The 18,984-nt window shown below is 40.9% G+C and overlaps 1 protein-coding gene across 1 annotated transcript; it reads left to right on the forward strand.

Moving 5' to 3' along the window:
- The first annotated feature begins 11,774 nt into the window (after positions 1 to 11,774).
- fgf6a (fibroblast growth factor 6a) lies at positions 11,775 to 16,320 on the forward strand. The gene is made up of 3 exons (XM_042108902.1): positions 11,775 to 12,486; positions 12,895 to 12,998; positions 13,661 to 16,320. Exons 1-3 carry the CDS (start codon positions 12,147 to 12,149, stop codon positions 13,835 to 13,837), a joined length of 621 nt encoding a protein of 206 aa, XP_041964836.1. The 5' UTR covers positions 11,775 to 12,146; the 3' UTR covers positions 13,838 to 16,320.
- Positions 16,321 to 18,984: the final 2,664 nt, after the last annotated feature.

Raw genomic sequence — 18,984 nt, forward strand, 5'->3', positions numbered from 1 at the left:
TAAAAATTAAAAAAAAAAGAGATAAAAACGCTTCTTCTTTTTATTCCATGTTTCTACCGCATTGTCTTACAATTTTTAGCCACGTGGCAGTGTCATTGTCAGTCAGCAGAGAATTATCATAATCTTAATGTAAATGGTATATTGTGTATTTGAAATACGGTCCATATTTCAAATAAAAATAAGTTCAGAAATATAGCTGACCTGGTTGAACTTATTTAGCAGAGGAAATACTTCAAATGTGCCAAATATGATACAAAGTAGCAGCTTACCAACAAAACTCCACAGTTTGAACATCATAATAGCTGATATAGCTGTAAAGTTTTCTATCAAACAGTTTTGTCCACTCCAACACATTTTCCAGAAATAGGCCTAAAAAGTACATGACCGTGCACCTTACTTAATCAGTCTTATTTAAATGACGTTAACTCAAAGAACAATCATAAATACTACAAATATCGTATACAAATATTTAATCTTAATACTGATGGCAAAACCTACATTTCTTTCTGATATCCACTCCAAGACATGTACTTTAAGTAAGGGATAAACGCCGGTCATTATCTGAAAACTAGATGTACCGCAGAGCGGTACAAAATATGACCGCCACCCAGTCCAGCACATTTTTTCCACAAAAAGAAATCACGCTGAAAGGCCTATATGATTCTAACTGTCTCACTAAATTGCATTATCCACACTCAATTCTCACTGGTATCTGCTAGACAACAAGTACCAAAACATGATTAGTTCATAGATTTCACATGTAAAATTCATTTTATACAACCCCACCTCCATCTTGCCTTTTCATAATTCTGAGAAATTCTTGATTGTTTGTGTTATGTTTATGTTATGTGTGTGTGTGTGTGTGTGTGTGTGTGTGTGTGTGTGTGTGTGTGTGCGTGCTTGTGTGTGTGCCTGCGTATGTGCCTGTGCATGCAAGCGTACATATGTCTACTGTGTGAGTATGTGTCATACGTATCATTACTGTGAATGTATGTGTGTGTGTGTGTGTGTATCTGTTTGTGCACATGTGTGCACATGAAATGGGTTAACATGACCCCTTGAGATCAACATACAAAAAAAAAATGGTCCTCCTAAACCCTACGGTTTTCGAGATATTCACAGAAAACTGTGTCTGCCCTACCCTCCTTTCGGGGGGTCCAGTCCAGCGGGGGGGCTACAGATCAAAACGAAAAATGACGGTTCCATGCTATCCATGTGGGGGTACATGCCCACCAAGTTTTGTGTACCCCGGTTTTTCAGTGTCCCGGGAATCCTTGTTGGTGTACGTCACTAAATGTACACATAAATTATTTTATTGTAAGGCCCCCCATGAACGAAAGTACACAAAACTTGGCGTGCATTCGGAGGGTGTCATAATGATCCTACACTTTTAATTTTGTGCAGTTTTGACCTTGTCAGCCTGAGATATTGTGATGAAAACACCTAATTTTTTGCTTTTGAATTTTTAACTAGGTGACGCTATACATGAAATAAGTGGTAATGGGATGGGTTAACATGCCCCCTTAAGACCAACATACATACAAAAAGGTGGACCTCCTAGGCCCTACGGTTCTCAAGATATTCACAGAAAACTGTCTCCGGCCACCTAGAGGCCAGTTGGTGTATAGTAACATAAATTAATTTATTGTGTGGCCCCCCATGAACGGAATTCCACAAAACTTGGCGTGCATACAGAGGGTGTCATAATGATCCTACACTTCCAATTTCGTGCAGTTTTGACTATGTTAGGTCACAGATACCTTCAATTACAACACCTAATTTTTACTTTTTTGTGTTTAACTAGGTGGCGCTATACATGAAATGAGTGGTTATGGAATGGGTTGACATGGCCCCTTGAGATCAACATACAAAAAAAAATGGTCCTCCTAAACCCTACGGTTTTCGAGATATTCACAGAAAACTGTGTCTGCCCTACCCTCCTTTCGAGGGTCCAGTCCAGCGGGGGGCTACAGATCAAAACGAAAAACGATGGTTCCATGCTATCCATGTGGGGTTACATGCCCACCAAGTTTCGTGTACCCCGGTCTTTCAGTGTCCCGGGAATCATTGACGGAAATTTGGGCATGCAAAAAAAAAAAAATCTGACTAAACCTATATGACCGCCGCTTCGCTGCGCGGCGGTCATAATAAGTGCCAACAGGGCAAACAGGACCCCGATGCCCCAGTGGAGGGGTCTTGTTTCATCCTGAAGGGACTTATTTTCAGATAATGACCGGCATTCTATACATTTTCCCGCTTATTATTCAGCTACTTGCCAAAACGGAAAAATAAACTCCACGATATGTCTCTTTACATTTATTGTTACCGTTTTGTCGCAGCTTTTGCTAAGAAACAAATAGTTTGAAAACACACGCTGAACTTGAATCAAACATTCTTTAGAACAGCTGATCAACCGTCTGCTTTCACTTTTGAATAAAGTTCCAATGAAAGAAGTGACCGGACTACTTGCGGAGTGATATGACATTTTTATTCCATTGCCATTGACAGCGGTCATTATTTCAGGAGGTCCTTAGTCGAAAATAAGGACCTATAGAACTTTGGGAAATCCCATTCAAGTCAATGAAGTGTTCTACTTGCATTGTGAAGAGCCTTATAATAGCATGGAATAGTGCAATTATTAAGGGACTTACATTAGCCTTAGATTAGCCTTACACAAACGCTGACTGTTATTAGCTCTGATTAAGAAATTAAGTCATTGTGCTATTGAAGATGACTCATGTCTGAAAACACAGCAAACAAAACAAAAATAATTTGAATTATTCAGTCTTCAACCGGTTAAACAATAGTGGTCCCAAGATCAACCCCTGGGGAACACCACAGGTCAAGAATGTTGGTGTTGAGTATAAGTCAATGGCAACAAAGACGTTCCTGTCCCGTAGATATGATTTCATGTCACAAGGCTATTCTAATAAAAATGCATTTGTGTATTAAGGTTTTTCATGTGATTCATTAGGTTCGATAATGGTCCTTGTTTACTGCCACCTGGTAGGATCTATTGAACGTTGTTGTCAGCAGTTGCCTCTCGGTAGGCTACATCTTTGTATTTCATCAGTGCCAACATGTCAGCCATCAATAAAGGTTATGATGAAACATTATCCCATATTTTTCAATATTTGATAGACTGTCACAGGAAAGTTATTTTGTTTTAATTGCCCTGATTTAGGGTATTGATCCGTATGGGAGAAATGGCAAAGTTGTAGCATAACCTTTTTCTATTTTTTCTGTTCTCTTCGTGTAAACTCGGTTTACACGAAGATGATATATTTTCTTACAAGCTGTGAAATTTGGCCATAAATGAGTCTTTTCTCTAAGATGACACAGAATTAAACAATAAGTTTGTTAAGAATTTAACTGAACAGGGACAGGTTTTGGTACAGCCTCGACCCAGTAGACTTTTAAACATTAGTAGGCTAACATTACAGTTATAGCCAGCGTTAGTCAGCATCATGTAATGTTAAAATCATGAATCCTGTAACATATTCTAACGCAAAACACTGATGGCTCAATCGAAGACGATCTGCATGGATATATTCAATCAACCAGAAAAAGTCTGAATGTGAGATTGTTAAACCTAATTTATTTATTGTATGAAACGATTAGCCCTTGCAGCATATATCAGGCTGAGGATAAGGATAAGGACGGGTAAGGATAGTTCATAAGCTGCTTATTTCTTACATGCCTGAAGCATGAGGTTCAACAATGGTGTTTGAGGTTGCAGTGTTAAGTTCAGTTGTGTGTGATCGCAACTACACCATACTTGGACACCCACTACACTTTAATCTTTTTTCTGTAGAAAACCATGCTTTTGTGGGGCAAGATCAAAAGCAAATGTTCATAAAGTAGGGCATCAACATTTGTTATCTGATGTATATTCCAAGGGCAATGTAGACATCTTAGATTTTGTACATCACTCATAACTAATGTCTTAATTGTAGTTCTGAGGTCAAAAGCTTGTGGTTGATTTGTTGAATTGTTGCCATTGTTCTGCTGTTGAATTTTAGGGCCTTTCTGGAAGTTAGCTTCAAGCTTTCATTGATACATTTTCAATGAATATACATTTGACCTCGCTACTTGGCCTCCAAGACATTATTCTGCAACATATTGAATGACTCAAAAAAGTGAATGGCTTGCGTAGATGTCTCTCAGTGCTAAGGTATAGCATACCATGAGTGATGTATTCAGGCATCATCAGGTGTTACAGGTATTTCAACCTCACCCCTGCTTGGTTGAGCTGAGGTAGACCAACCTCTCATAGTTCCAGTCTCCTCTCTTGACTTCGCAGAGAGTCTGGCCTAGATCCATTGACAAACGTTTATTTCCTGGTTGGTGGACGCTTGTCTGAAGTATGAAATCATTGAAGTTCAATCACGTTTGGTAATGACGTATGTTAACCACGGGGGACACAACGATAACGATAGGCTTGCAACTTAAACGTAAGCGCTCTCAGGAATGCCCTTTGTTCGCTGGTTGGTTCGGAGACAAGTTGCCGAAGTGAACGAGAGCTATTTCAGACGGAGTACTGTAGGGAAATGTAAATGACTGGAAGTACGTAGACAGGCAGAGTCAGGCTAAGTCTCCTCAAATCCTCAGCCCCAGTCTAATTTCGATCTTAACCACATGAATACAAATTTCAAGTTTTTGCCTGAAATTGCACAGTGCCTATTTACAAGGGCATTGTTCCCACCTCTTTTGGGGCCTACCATCAAATGTTGGACCTCTATAGAAAGCTGAGAACCTGTAGTTTTCGTAGGAAATAGTCAAAATAACTGTGTGATGTACACAGAGTTACAGAGGCTAGAATATACTTTTTTCTTTCTGCCGGATTACAAGCATCTCTAAACTGACCACATTTCAGCCCTCTAGGTCACTTGATATCCCTTAGAAACACAACTGAGCCCTAGCACCAGGTCTTGTGAAGCTGTGTGCAAAAGTAGATCAATATAGAATGAAAATATGAGTGCTTTAGACCATTATTTGCCAAGGTATGCTCATGCGTTTTGTAAAGTGCCTATGGAAACTCCCCATAGGACTTTTTGTTATCCAAAATGCATACTGACACAAAATGCTTACTGCACATGAACCCCTTTGTGTAGAAGCATAATCCTGGTCTCAAATGAAAGGTAACACTTTGAGGTTTCTTGTGGACTATTTAGATTGTATGTCAGGTGTTCTGATATAGACTGACTACACAAAATATGGAATAATTACAAAAAAGTCTCTATTTTTGCATTTACTTTGTTGGTTCAATGAGTGTGTATAAGATAGACTATACATCTGTACAACTAATATTGGATAATACAACATGAAGATTCAATTTCTTGGATTCTTGTGAATATTTCAGTACCCAATATGTTGCATCTACTTATTGTGCTGCAGCCAGAAGTCAGGGTAGCACCAAAAGCGGAGGAGGGGGAGGGGGGCATTTTGGATCAAATTTAATTGAGACATAATAAAATGAATCTGAGAATGTAAAGCACTATACAGATTGTACATGAAAAAGGTGTCATTTTTGGATTCCCAAGAGCCAAAGCTTTGAAATGGTGTATAACATTACTATGCTACATATTGTCTAGGTCAATTTTTTAAATAAATAAACCCTGAAGGCAAATCATGTTAATTTTTGGCATACAACATTTTTAGGGGTTTTGAAGGGTGCTGAATTCAAATCTTCTGTATGCCAGGCTCAAAAATGTCCCATAATGCCTCAAAATGGAGAAATCCAATATGGCCGCCGCCGCCAGGTCAAAATCGAATTAATCACTTATCTTTTGGACTGTACAAGGTAAAAACCTGAATGTAATGTGCTTTTATAGGTTTTCACATATAAGAAATTCAATGCCATGCTCAGATTTAAGATCAAGACTAGAGAAAATGCTTTAAATGAATGTACATGGTTAAAATTGTTGTCTCGGATAATGAATAATTCATGAAAAAAGGACCATAAAACAGGTTGATGGCTTTCTGAAGAATTTACTTGAAACATGTTTATAAACAAATTTGATTACCATATTTTAACCAGAGACTTTCTAATGAGGAGACACAGCACTCAAAAAATCCTCCATAGAAATGCATGGGGCTAGTTTGTAACGCCAATATGGTCATTGTCTACACATATCCCACCCCTTCCTCGACAAAACATCGACATGTGAATACATTGAGCCAATCATGTGGTGTGATGTGAATACATTGAGCCAATCATATGGTGTGTTGTGAAGACGTTGTGCCAATCATGTGTTCTGAACTCGCTGCTGGAGCAAGATTCGTGTCGTGAAGCCTTGCGCACGTGCATTTCTGCCGAATAGGATGCCCGATGAGTGCCCAAAAAGCGTTGTGATATGGCCGCCGAGTGGAGGGACTTGCCTAAAGGACTTTGTTTTAACTATCTATTTATATTATTTATCTGTATTTATCTATTTATCTGTATTTTAACTATTTATTTAATAATGGATATTTACCAATTTATTTAGTAATTAATCCATTCTATTCTATTCAATTCTTTAATCTTCTTGGTATGAAGAGGTAGGCTACACACTTAGGCTATCCTAATCATCCTCATCCTCCTCCTCTCCAGCAGTGTTCTGACAGGTGCTTAGACTGCTGCAGCTGCATGACTCCATGCATAACATGCCACTTTTCCTGCAACTGCAGCGCAGGCTTAGACATCCAGCAACCACGGGAGGTGAAGCTTTTGGAATTGGTGAGAGATAGTAGCTGTGGCACTAACTGATCATCCACATTTGGATGGCCATGGTAAGTGTGTGTTGTGTTTGGGCCACCAACATGCTTTCTAGGCAAGGGACGTCCCCTAGTCGTGCATGAATTGTTTTATTATGCCTATACACACAAGGGAAGCCCGTTGTCGTTTTTTCTCTGGTAAACGTGCGGGTTCTCCTGTTTCCGAGGGGCCATCAAGAAAGATGGCAAGAGTAGCCAGGGGGCTTGGGGAGTCCTCAGCAGCCTCACTGTTTTCTCTTAGCACAAGGCCTGCAGTTCCCCAACCTGCTCCTCCTACCAGTCCGTGTGAGCTGGAGGAGGAAGATGAGTAGGCCATTGTGGACGTTGAGACCTTGTGCACTGCCCTGTGCAGCCAGCCCCGTGGGAGGTGAGCTGGCCTGTCTGTTTGAGGAGGTCGTTGGCAGGGCATCCAGGGCTCTTGATATTCCCCTTCCAGAGAAGCCCCTTGCCTCTGCGTCTAGGTTCCACACAGACATGACTGAGCGCCCAGTGGCGGCACTCATTCCCCTCCTACCAGACTTTAGTGACTTGGTCTGTCGCCAATTTTCCTCCCCATCTACTTTTCGTTGGTGGTCTGGCCAGGCTAAGGTGCTTTCCAACATGCACGGCGAAGGGCTGATTGGTTGTGGCTCGCTCCCCCCAGTGGATCAAGCTTTGGAGCCCCTCTTCTCCTCTCCCAACTCCCTCTTTGGTGGTCCCTCCTGCCTCAGTGCCAATGGCTGGACTATGGAGGCTCTGCTAGGTAAGCTGCATAGGCCCATAGCGATGCAAGTCCGCCTGGCTAACACAGCGGCCATTCTGTCCCTGAGCTCCAGTCAGCCTCTGTGTGCCTCGCTGCAGTGTCTAAGGAGCAGGTAGTGGCATCGGGCCGCTCCTTGGCTCAGTTCTGGGTAGCTAGACGCCATCACTGGCTGTCTCAATCTCAGCTCCAGCAGGCAGACAGAGAACATCTTTTGAGAGTGCCGGTGGAGCCTGGGTCCATGTTCGGCCCACAGGCAACCACACTGTCGCAGCAAGCGCGTGACAGCCGCCGCTGTGCAGAAGAGGTGTCAGGGTCTCTTGGCAGGCGTGCCCTAGGGCATTCACGCCTCAGCCAGCACCTACCTTGGGGCATCCATCTTGGGGGCCGACTGATCTCAGGCAGCGGCTTCAGGCATCCCAGGGTCGGGGTACCCGCCCACAAGCTGGCCGGGGGTACCCGTGCTAGTGCAGCGTGCTAGTGCCCGTGGCCCCTCCAGGCGCCCTCGTCGTTCCTGACGATCTCCAGGCTAGCCAGCCTCACCTCTCAGCTCGATGCAGGAAGGCTTGGCTGGCCTTAGGAGCGGATCCATGGGTGCTCTCCACCATGACCCATGGGTATCGCCTGCAGTTCAGGACCAGACCCCGTGTGATGAGGGCACCTACGGTTACCTTGGTGAGCAGTGCCATGCACGCTCAGACCTTACGTGCAGAGCTGTCCACCCTCCTGGACAAGAGGGTGATAAGGGAAGTCAGGAGTTCAGACCCCCAAGCGGGGTTCTTCTCCCGTTATTTTCTTGTACCCAAGCGCACAAGGGACCTTCATCCTATTTTAGACCTCAGGGGTCTCCGGTCCCTGAGGTGCAGGTTAATCACAGTTCCGAGGGTGCGGCAGGCCATCAATGTAGGGGACTGGTTTGCTACCATCGGCCTGCAGGATGCTTATTTTCAGATACCCATCTGGCTGGGGCATTGGCGGTTCCTGAGGTTTGTGTTCGAGGGTTGGGTCTTCGAGTTCCAAGTCCTCCAATTTGGAATCTCTCTGGCCCCCCGAACCTTCACCAGGTGCATGGATGCAGTTCTTGCACCCATGAGGCAGCGGGGGCTCAGGATATTAAACTATCTAGACGACTGGCTCATCTGTGCAACCTCAGAAGTGCAATGCCGCCTACACGTGGCCTTGCTTTTGAAGCACATTCAGGACTTGGGCTTGCGCCCCAATCCCCAAAAAAGCAGGCTCCAGCCTTCCCAAGTCACCACCTTCCTGGGCATGGTCGTGGACTCCAGGAGGGCATCCGTGACTCTCACCGGCGAGACAGCAGTCTTTCGCCGCATGTTGCTTCACGTTGTACGCCCAGGTGGAGTGAAAACTCTGCCTTCTCCTCTTGGGCCTTATGGTGGCAATGGTGCAGATAGTCCTCCTCGCCCTCCGGCACTTTCTACCGTGGCTAAGAGGCCAACATGTGATGGTGAGGAGCGACAGCACGGTGACTGCGGCCTACAACAGACAGAGGGGCTTGGGGTCTCCAGGTCTTTGCAGCCTGGCGACAGACCTGTGGCTCTGGGCTCATCCCCTATTCAGCTCTCTCAGAGCAGTTCATGTGCTGGGGGCCTTGAATGCTGCGGCCGACATCTTGTCAAGAGGGGGCCCACATCCCGGAGAGTGAAGGCTCTAGTTAGCTTCTTCCTATTCACAAAGGCTAACTTGCTAACGTTTATTTAGTTTCTTATTATATATTAATTATTCTAGCCTGACGAGCCAGACCCACATTAAAATGTAGGGTCTGGGCACTCACCGTTCGCAGTGCTCAGTCCGAGGGGCGGGATAATCGGTTGTCTTTCAAATTCCCTCTGCACGCAATAGGACAGAGCTGAGTCCCATGCGTTTTCCCACCAGCGGAGCTAGTTGGCTAGTTCAAACTTTTGCCATCTTAAAACAAGCTTAACTCGTGTCACACTGTTGGCCAACAGCAACATCCATCTTTATTTTCAAGTAGCAGGGAATTCAAGCCATACCGTTGCAACTCTGCCATCAATCATTATGTTAAGCCCGCCTAATGACTCTATACACGATTTGATTGGCCTGAAAGAAGTTTAATTTTTCGAGCTCACAAGCCAACGGAGAGTTGCTAGACTAGCCCTGGAAGCAAATGTAATTTGCTGCCGCTAGGGAGCGTCTAGATTTCTAGGCTATAATTATTCAGTTAGCCTATACATATTCCTCACATAACAATCTTCACATGCTATTACAGATGTATTACATGGTCCTAAACAAATTGTTATTATATTATTTTATAGTTTACCTGTTACTGCTGAGCATCATGTGAGGGGAGCGACTTAATTCACAAGCGCCTCAGTGTATAGATAGAGGGTGTGGCCTCATTCAGGGTTACATATGGGTATTTGTGTGTGTAGGGGTAAGGGTAGGGGTGGGATGGGCAAACATGTCATCATAGCACACTGGACATCAAAACAATAGGCTGAGGTACAATATTTCATTAGTAGGCAAATCTAGTAGTAACAGTTTTAAACATAGGCCTTTAGCTTAAGAGTTTCAAGCATTTTCTTACTAAATAAATAGTTAAAATACAGATAAATGAATAGATAGTAAAGATATGGTAATCAACCTTGCTTCTAAACATGTTTCAAGTAAATTCTTCAGAAAGCCATCAACCTGTTTCATGGTCCTCTTTTTTCATGAATTATTCATTATCCAAGACAACAATTTTAACCAATGTACATTAATTTCAAGCATTTTCTTTAGTCTTGCTCTTAAATCTGAGCATGGCATTGAATTCCCTATATGTGAAAACCTATAAAAGCACATTACATTCAGGATTTTACCTTGTATAGTCCAAAAAATAAGTGATTAATTAGATTTTGACCTGGCGGCGGTGGCCATATTGGATTTCTCCATTTTGGGGCATTATGGGACATTTTTGAGCCTGGCATACAGAAGATTTGAATTCAGCACCCTTCAAAACCCCTAAAAATGTTGTATGCCAAAAATTAACATGATTTGCCTTCGGGACTTTAAATAAGCACATTTTGCAAAATCCTGCCTAGTCTAATAGCAATATGGTGCATACAATTGATTTAGAATGTTGGGGGAGGTGGGTAACCGTCCCGCCGGCAGGACACTGAAGATTATGTGTAAAATGCTCTTTTTAATAATCAGCTGTTAATATAACTTTAAAACCCAAAAGAAAGATTCAATGGCTTATAAATTAATCTGAATATTTGAAATTTCCACAAAACAATTTAGACCTAAATGAAATGCCCTTTTGATCAGAAGCATCCAAATGTGCTCAGGTCTTAGCTCATGTTATAGGCCTATAATTACCAAATGAATATTCTCTGATCATCTAAACAAATAGTGTGATGAGGCTGTTTCTTTTAGACAAAAGCCCCTTTATTATGACTATGACAATTAACACACAGACTGAGATGCATTCACATTCGTAAACATAGGCTCAACACTCACTAACAGTTTGAGGTGGAAGAACATACGCGAACATACAGGGAGGCTGGGTGAAGGCTGACTGTTGAAACTGTTGAGACATGTTCAAATTGAAAACATATGACTATGTATTAGAGCCTGTACCTTAATTAGAGGCCATTATGGTTGCCACATTTAGCATATTCATTTGGTAAACACTTTTATGCAAAGTGAGTCACACATTACAACAGCTAAGTTGCAGTAAGATAAAGACACATACTGAGAGTGAGGGCAACAACAGGGCAAGCTGACATAGCTGACATTCCAGGCAAGCTGACATAGCACAGCAAAAGTGGCAAACATCTTCGTTTTTGCCATCCACTTAATCCCTTAAACAATACACAACCAATATATCATAATAATAATCCCCAAATTCTTTAATGAGTTAATAATTATGTCTTTTGTCCTATTAGAGTTGTAGGTGAATAGGTCAACCTAGGCCTACTGTTGAATTAAACACTATTTAGACCATGTGGAAAGTGCTTCTTAGTTTGTTTTCCCAAATTAATATAATTAGCTTAATACCATTTGTGAAAATGAAGTCTATGCCTAAATGTCCCTAGAAGACCTAACTTGATCAACAATAACTGAAGAAGGTCCCTGCAAGACTTCTCATTGCCATGTGGTGATCTCTGAACTGTTTTTACACCTTCCCTCTAAATAAAGAAGCAGCCCGTCATCACCACTAATCCAATTTTGGGAGCGACCAGTGCCAATCAGTGACTGGGCTATAGCCGACCATTTTGCCACCACTGCCCACTGTAGATTGTAGCCTTCCTCTCTCTCTCACTCACCACCCCCCTACCCCCTCTCTCTCAGTGACCTTTCAATTCGATAGGACAGCTTTAATGTCAGTGTGATATCATATTGCGAGCATGCAAGCTTTAGCATTTCAGCGGGTGATCCTCTTCTCGTGCTATGTTCTTCATTGTGAGGGGCATAGGCCGGTAAAACATGGTAATCACCAGTTTAATCTCGAGCTTTGCTCTGTCTCTGCTGGCTTCTGATCAGTTCAGTGGCTGTTGTTGCATGTTCGAAGTCCAGAACTCTGTTCCAAAAATAAGTCTGTGCCACCATGCCGAAGGAAGAAAAACAAGAAGAGTCTTATTTTTAGGGTCATTAATTTTGACCACGTGCCCTGAAGGTAAACTGGATGGCCACTGCGCAAAAGCTCTCCATCAGTATGTCCTACGAAGCCAACACGCACTGGACGTTGACAGCGATTGTTCTCTTTGGGTCCCTCTGTGGGATTGTGTCATTGTATCCTCTCTCAAACAGGACTAATGTAATTTTAATGGAAGAAACATGGGAGAACCTTTTCTCCCGTTCCGTTTTAGGGATCTCGGGGGAGAAATCTGACCTGAACTGGGAGAGTGACTATTTGCTTGGTATCAAGAGAGTGCGGAGGCTGTACTGCAACGTGGGTATCGGGTTTCACCTTCAGATCCTCCCAGACGGCAGGATAAACGGCGCACATAATGAAAACCAGTACAGTGAGTTGGTCCCCAAATAATTACAAGTCATTAAGCATGTAGCCCATATCCCTGCTTTTTGCATGATAGCCAATCTGTTATGAGAACAGACAAATGTGTCCCAAATAAAAGACAGATTGTCCACCAGTTATGTACATGTCTCCAAGCTCAAAGATGAGATAAGTGTTAAGGTATACTATCCATAAGTGAAATAATTCATACCTAAAACTGGTTGGATATTTTGCACTGTATAGGTTATCGAACAGTTGTATTACATAGATATAGGTAGATAGATACTTTATTGATCCCCAAGGGGAAATAGATCAGTCATTGTAGATTAATTCCCTCCAATTTATCCTATGTTTCATACAGTGTAGGATAGTTGAAGTTCTGCTGTTTGTAGGCTAATTCAATGTTTTGTTCTATCAGGTCTAATAGAGATCTCAGCTGTAGAGCGTGGAGTCGTTAGCTTGTTTGGGGTGAAAACTGAGCTGTTTGTCGCAATGAATAGCCGTGGGAGATTGTACGGAACGGTAGGTATGATATCTCGGATATTGTCAAGCAATCCAAGGTATTTTCTGCATACACAAATTTTCATGTTCATTAAATTTGGTTAGAGTAATGGTGGTTCTGTTGGAGAAAACCAGGCTTTGGATCCGACCAATCTGTATATTCCCTATAACACCAGATATTACAGGTAGCCTATGTCTGTTGTTAATATCCTGAAAAAGTCATTAAAGTAATGATGCTGTTGGGGAAACATGGTATTGATTTGGATCCTGCCAATCTGTACCCTGTAACACCAAATGTTACAGATAGTCTATGCTTTATTTGAAATTATGTATGCATTTTGCAACTTCTAAAAGCTAACTTAAACCTAAACCAATTTGATGTGGATAACCCCAGAAATTCATAAATAGAATGTTGACTTTGAATTAGTAGTTCCATCCAATAGCCATTTACTCAACAATCAGAGTGGATGGAATTCAGGAAGAAATGGCCCAGGTGTATCAGATTCAGATATCAGTTAATACCTACAAGTATCTTATTGCTCTACTTATTGGAATAATCAGTAATCTTTCAAAATCGGTATGAATATTATGCCGATAAAGTAATTGCAATAAATAATGAAAAATCTATCAGCTAAATTTGAGTTGGGCTGTTTGTTAAAGTTTTCACTCGATGACTTTTTCAGAGAGTCTTCCAAGATGAATGCAAGTTCAAGGAGACCCTGCTTCCCAACAACTACAATGCTTATGAGTCTTCCATACATAGAGGATGTTACATTGCTCTAAGCAAAAATGGGCGCATGAAGAGAGGATACAAGGCCTCTATCGCCATGACTGTTACACACTTCCTACCACGGCTATGAGCTAAACTGACAATGAACCACTAATTTGCACATTTGAGTTTGAGGAAAATTGAAAATCCACAGAACTTCAGAAGAAAGAGATGACCTACTATTCTGTTTACACACAAAGACATACTTTGCTAATTTCATCAGCAGACATTGTCAAATATTTATGTACTTCATTGTCTATGCTAAGTGTAGTTTCTGTTATAATTCTGTAAGGGACTTCTTTTATTCTTCTTTAAGAGGCTTGTTATGGCCTATGACTTAGGTGCTCCTCACAACAGGTGCAAATTATACAGGTGTCACTGGGTTAACTAATATCCTTGGCTTATATGTATACAATTTACAGTGTTTTATTACCTCAGTGTGCATGATGGTTTCAGAGAGAAACATGCTTGTTCACCACCATTGTTCAGATGACTATGTTCATAATTGCCATTCTCTTGTGAGTAAAACTGAAGAAATTACTAAAGTGATATTCATGCTGTGAAAGTAGGTGGTGCCTTAGCTTTGTGATTGTGACCCCATAACTTATGCAACAGATGTACTCAGTGGAAAAAATGGATTTCTGCAAGTCTGTTAACACTCCAGAAAAGTATGTGTACTAGCCTAATTACTAGAAGGCCATGGGTATCTTCTGGTTGTTTTCTTTCATAATCAGATCAATTAAGCTGTTGAGATCCTAGAGCCCAGAACTGACATAACAGTGGACTATGAGTGGATGCTTGTAAGTGGACATTTTTCTTATAATGCTGCTGTATCTGACCAGTTTAACTGCTGGACTGTGGGAATGAACTCCCCTTATACCTGATACTTTTCAACTGATATTTGGCTGAAGGCGTACAGTCATGAGTACCATGAATGTAGTACTTAATTAGAATAAGATTATTACTGATAGCCTTTGTGTGAACTAAGGATTTATTTTAATAAGACTTTAATATGACAAGAAGAAATAGGTCTTTGCTGTAGACCTGTGGACTAAACATGACTAACTGAAATATTTTGACTCATAAGATGGCAAAAATGCTGATCTTTAATGGCTCTTTTGGTGTTAATGGCCTTTAGTTTCCCTTTTCGTTGTAAATAAGTTCTTGCTGTGTTTAGAGAAAGTCTTCCAACCACAAGATACATAATACTATCCCTCTGCCCAGATGCCCTATATGAACCCAAAGTTCTATCAAAGCATTTGCAAAATGTGCGGTATAACACCACTCTGACTTTTAAAACGGATCCTGGGGGCATGGTGCAATACTGCTGCAATACTGGGGAGTTACAGGTGGCACATATTAAGAACCTTTTTTATTATTCTATTTAACAGATAATGTAGTTAATTTGCAGACCCATTACTGATTTAGCATCAGAGGGAAGGCACTGTGTGTGCATCTGTTATTCCTTAATTCAGGAGATATTGTCGTTGCAGTGGTGCTTGTTTACAGTTTCACAAATTAAGAAATGAGTTTGCACATGATTGCATGCTGTTGAGAGCATAAATAGTTGTTTATGGTTGAACCGTTATGGATACAAGTCTTGAACTCCTGAGACGGAGAAAAAGAGGGGTAGGGGGGAAGACTTATATACAGTACCTAAATAGCACTTTTTCCACAAATTTACCTCATGACAGACATTTGTTACATATTTTATGATTTTACTGATGATTTGGGACATTGGTGCCAAGTAATTTTAGGGTGAGCATTTTTTTTTTTTGGATATATAATTTTAGGGTGAGCACTTGTTTTGGAACGATAAAGAAAAAAGTAACTCACTGACTGTTCTGTCTTTTAACTGATGCAGAAAGATACTCAGTAGTCTTCAAATAAAACCATTCCCCTGGGGATAATTTGTAATTATTTGTTACTGGGAGCAATGTTGAATGCTTAGTGTAAAAACAGCTACAGAGAGTTAATGACCAACCAGTCCCACTTGCAGTTTAAGACTGGTTGCAGTCAAGTTTCTGTATTAATTCTCATGGACATAATTTTAACATTATTTATTTTTAATACTGTATTCTTGCCATTCAGATATACAGACATATGCTAATTATACAAACCTCCCATCACATATTCTTCTCTCTTCTATTCAGAAATGTTGTGTGCCATTGTTTTCAGTTTGTCTTGCAATTTAATCAGAAATAATTGATGTAAGGAGATATTGTATGTCCTGAAGTCTTGCTTGCACTTAGTCTCCTGGGATGTTACTGGATACGTTAGAACCTTATTCCTGTGACATTAAACCGGCTCACAAAGACACTTTTTGTAAGACTGTAAACACTGTATCTGGCTATAGCATGAACTCTGCAGAATATTACACAAGGGTGACTCCTTGTATGTCGCATCCGGTCTTTGCTCCTACTCCTGTAATTACAATCCTAAACTGCTGAAAAGACTAATGCACCCTTCAATACCCCTCATCTTCTTAGCAAAAACTACACCTTTTGCCTTAGTTCTGATCTGCAAAAATCATGTGTTTTGTGTGTGTGTGTGTGTCGGGGGAGTAGATATGTTGCAAATATTTACCTTTTATTTTTGTACATATGTGCTGTGCACAAGATATAGATGTATTAAATTAATTATTAAAATGTTTAAAGCTGTATGTTTGCTGTTTTATGTGAATGTACAGTAGGTAAGTCATTGCTTATTCACATTCATCATCAATCATCATGAAGACCTACCATGATCTTTATATAATTAAGCACACCTTGTAAATTACTGTGGTGCCCGAAAGAACAACAAAAAAAACAGAAGTAGATATAATTTTTCCTTCCCTTGAGCAAGGCACCTAACCCCTCACTGCTCCCCGAGCGCGCTGTTGTAGCAGGCAGCTCACTGCGCCGGGATTAGTGTTTGCTTCACCTCACTGTGTGTTCACTGTGTGCTGAGTGTGTTTCACTAATTCACGGATTGGGATAAATGCAGAGACCAAAATTTCCCTCACGGGATCAAAAGAGTATATATAGTTATAGTTATAGTTAATTCTGGACCAAGTCTCGGCTCATGACTAAAGAAAAAAACTGTGAAAGTTTGCTACTTTACAACAGACTCAGGACCTGTTAGCAACATGTTGAAGATGCTTGTGTTTGTTACAGAACAGGTACACAAACAGGCCAGATTGATAATGGTGTTGTGGTGCTCCATCATGTTGGTATTCTGACCAAGGTTTTACAGTTTTCCTCAGTTGGTTTGGCACATTTCTCAGATCAGAATTGAAATTCTCAAACTCCATCACATTATCACTTCAAGCACTTCAAGCAATTTCTCCCAATCTTGAACAGCAAATGCTTTAGGACATCCATGCTGACTGTGTACAAAAGTCCGCTGTTGCAATTGCTAATGTCATGTTGGTCAAAATGCACAAACTGGTTCCATGCTGAATAGTCCTACCCTATAAAACAAATGTATGTTATCGCTTGAGCAATTACACGCACTGACATTGAACCAGTTGTCATAATTAGTCACAATCTGTCAAGCATGTTTTATACATTTCTGTTACATTTTGTTTCATAAAGGTCTCCTAAATTATGAGGAATTATATCTGAAAATATGTAGCCTGACTGACAGGAATGTCAGGACGTATAGCCTACAAATATTTACCTATAAAGTAAATCTGACTCAGCGGTGCACAGCTCTAAGGGGTTTCAGTGTTTCACTGTAAATTTGTCATTTTTTCTTTGCATTCTTTTCGTTATCTTTATACTGTAACAATGTCTGTCAATAAATTTAAAGGGACACCAGGCAACGTTTTTGTGTTAATTAATCATCTTCGTAAGTCGGTATATGGTTAAATGACTCATTACGGGGCGAATGAAGGCTCTCTCGTCCGCCCCTACTGCCTGTAGAAAGAATATCCCACTTGCAAGTTCGGTGTATCCTACCCGCCAACCGAAGCATGATCAGTTTACAGCACAGAAGCAGGCTAACGCTAGAGATTGTTGCAAACGTGTGTATAATGTCAGAGCCGGCGAAGAAGCAGCGAAAACCCTTGACGGAAGACGTAAAGAAAAGGAAAAGAGCTTCAGACCGAGCGAGGGGGAGTTTCGTAGAGAAAAAGCATCAGGATTGCCTGGGGTCCCTTTAAGTACAAACAGTCCAGTGCAGTAAAACATCCAGTCTCTTGTCTCTTGCAATTAACCCCCCCCCCCCCACAATAAAGTGTAACTTTGTAGTTTTGAAATAGCTATGCCGCACAGAATTGTTTTTCATTGGAAAATACTTACAGAGACAAAACAGTTTGGAAAATACTTACAGAGACAAAACAGTTTGACTATCTTGCTCATGAACAATAAACACTTGTCAATCTGATTGCATTGACATTTGCATTGGCATAAATACTTTGAGGCAAACTACAGTAAGCATTTTGAGCAAGATGCACTTTTGCAGGTAATGTGGTCTACCATTAGGCTTCTACTGATATCAGGTCACACAGGCATCTCAGAAGAAGCTGAGGCTTGATAATAATAACCTAGATTGGGCATGGTTTGTATACTCTTGCTGACTCAATAATAATGACATGTAATTTCAGAGGCACATTTTCAACAAAAGGTTAAATGCTACATATGTAAAATTGCTTATTTTTACTTTATTTTTCACTTTTTACATGTTACAACCCTCTCAGTCTGTGCGCCAACCTGGCCACCCCATCAAACGGTTTCTAGAATCGCCACTTTCTAAAAGAGTGAAGTTGAACCACACTTACTTTATACTTCTTTTAATGACACGTCAGAAATGTTCTCCAAAAACGGCAGCAAATATTTTAATTGAGCTTATATTGTCCTATTGCATTTCAGAAATTGGCCAAAAAGAATAAAATCAAACACATTTGATTTATTTGTTTCAAAAGCTTAAAGAGACTTGTCCTCTTGTGTGACATATTTTATCCTCTGTGACAGCCGAAAGACACTTATAGACATTTTCTGTCACATCAAAGGATCATGGGCTTTTGTCAGTTAATTACCATTGTAGGCTATATAGGCCTAGGCTACATTTGCAAGTTTCGATAATTAGGCCTACATTTTATTTATTAGAATTGTTTTATTAAAACATATTAGATTTTATTATTCCACGAAAACTACTTCATTAACTTTTTGATGTAGGATAGGCCTTAACTATAGATATTTTTTCTATAAAACCTTAGGGAATCCCACTCAGTTAGAAACGCTACAACAGCCAATC

This window comes from Alosa sapidissima, chromosome 11, assembly GCF_018492685.1.
Source record: "Alosa sapidissima isolate fAloSap1 chromosome 11, fAloSap1.pri, whole genome shotgun sequence".
NCBI classification, from domain to species: Eukaryota; Metazoa; Chordata; class Actinopteri; order Clupeiformes; family Clupeidae; genus Alosa; species Alosa sapidissima.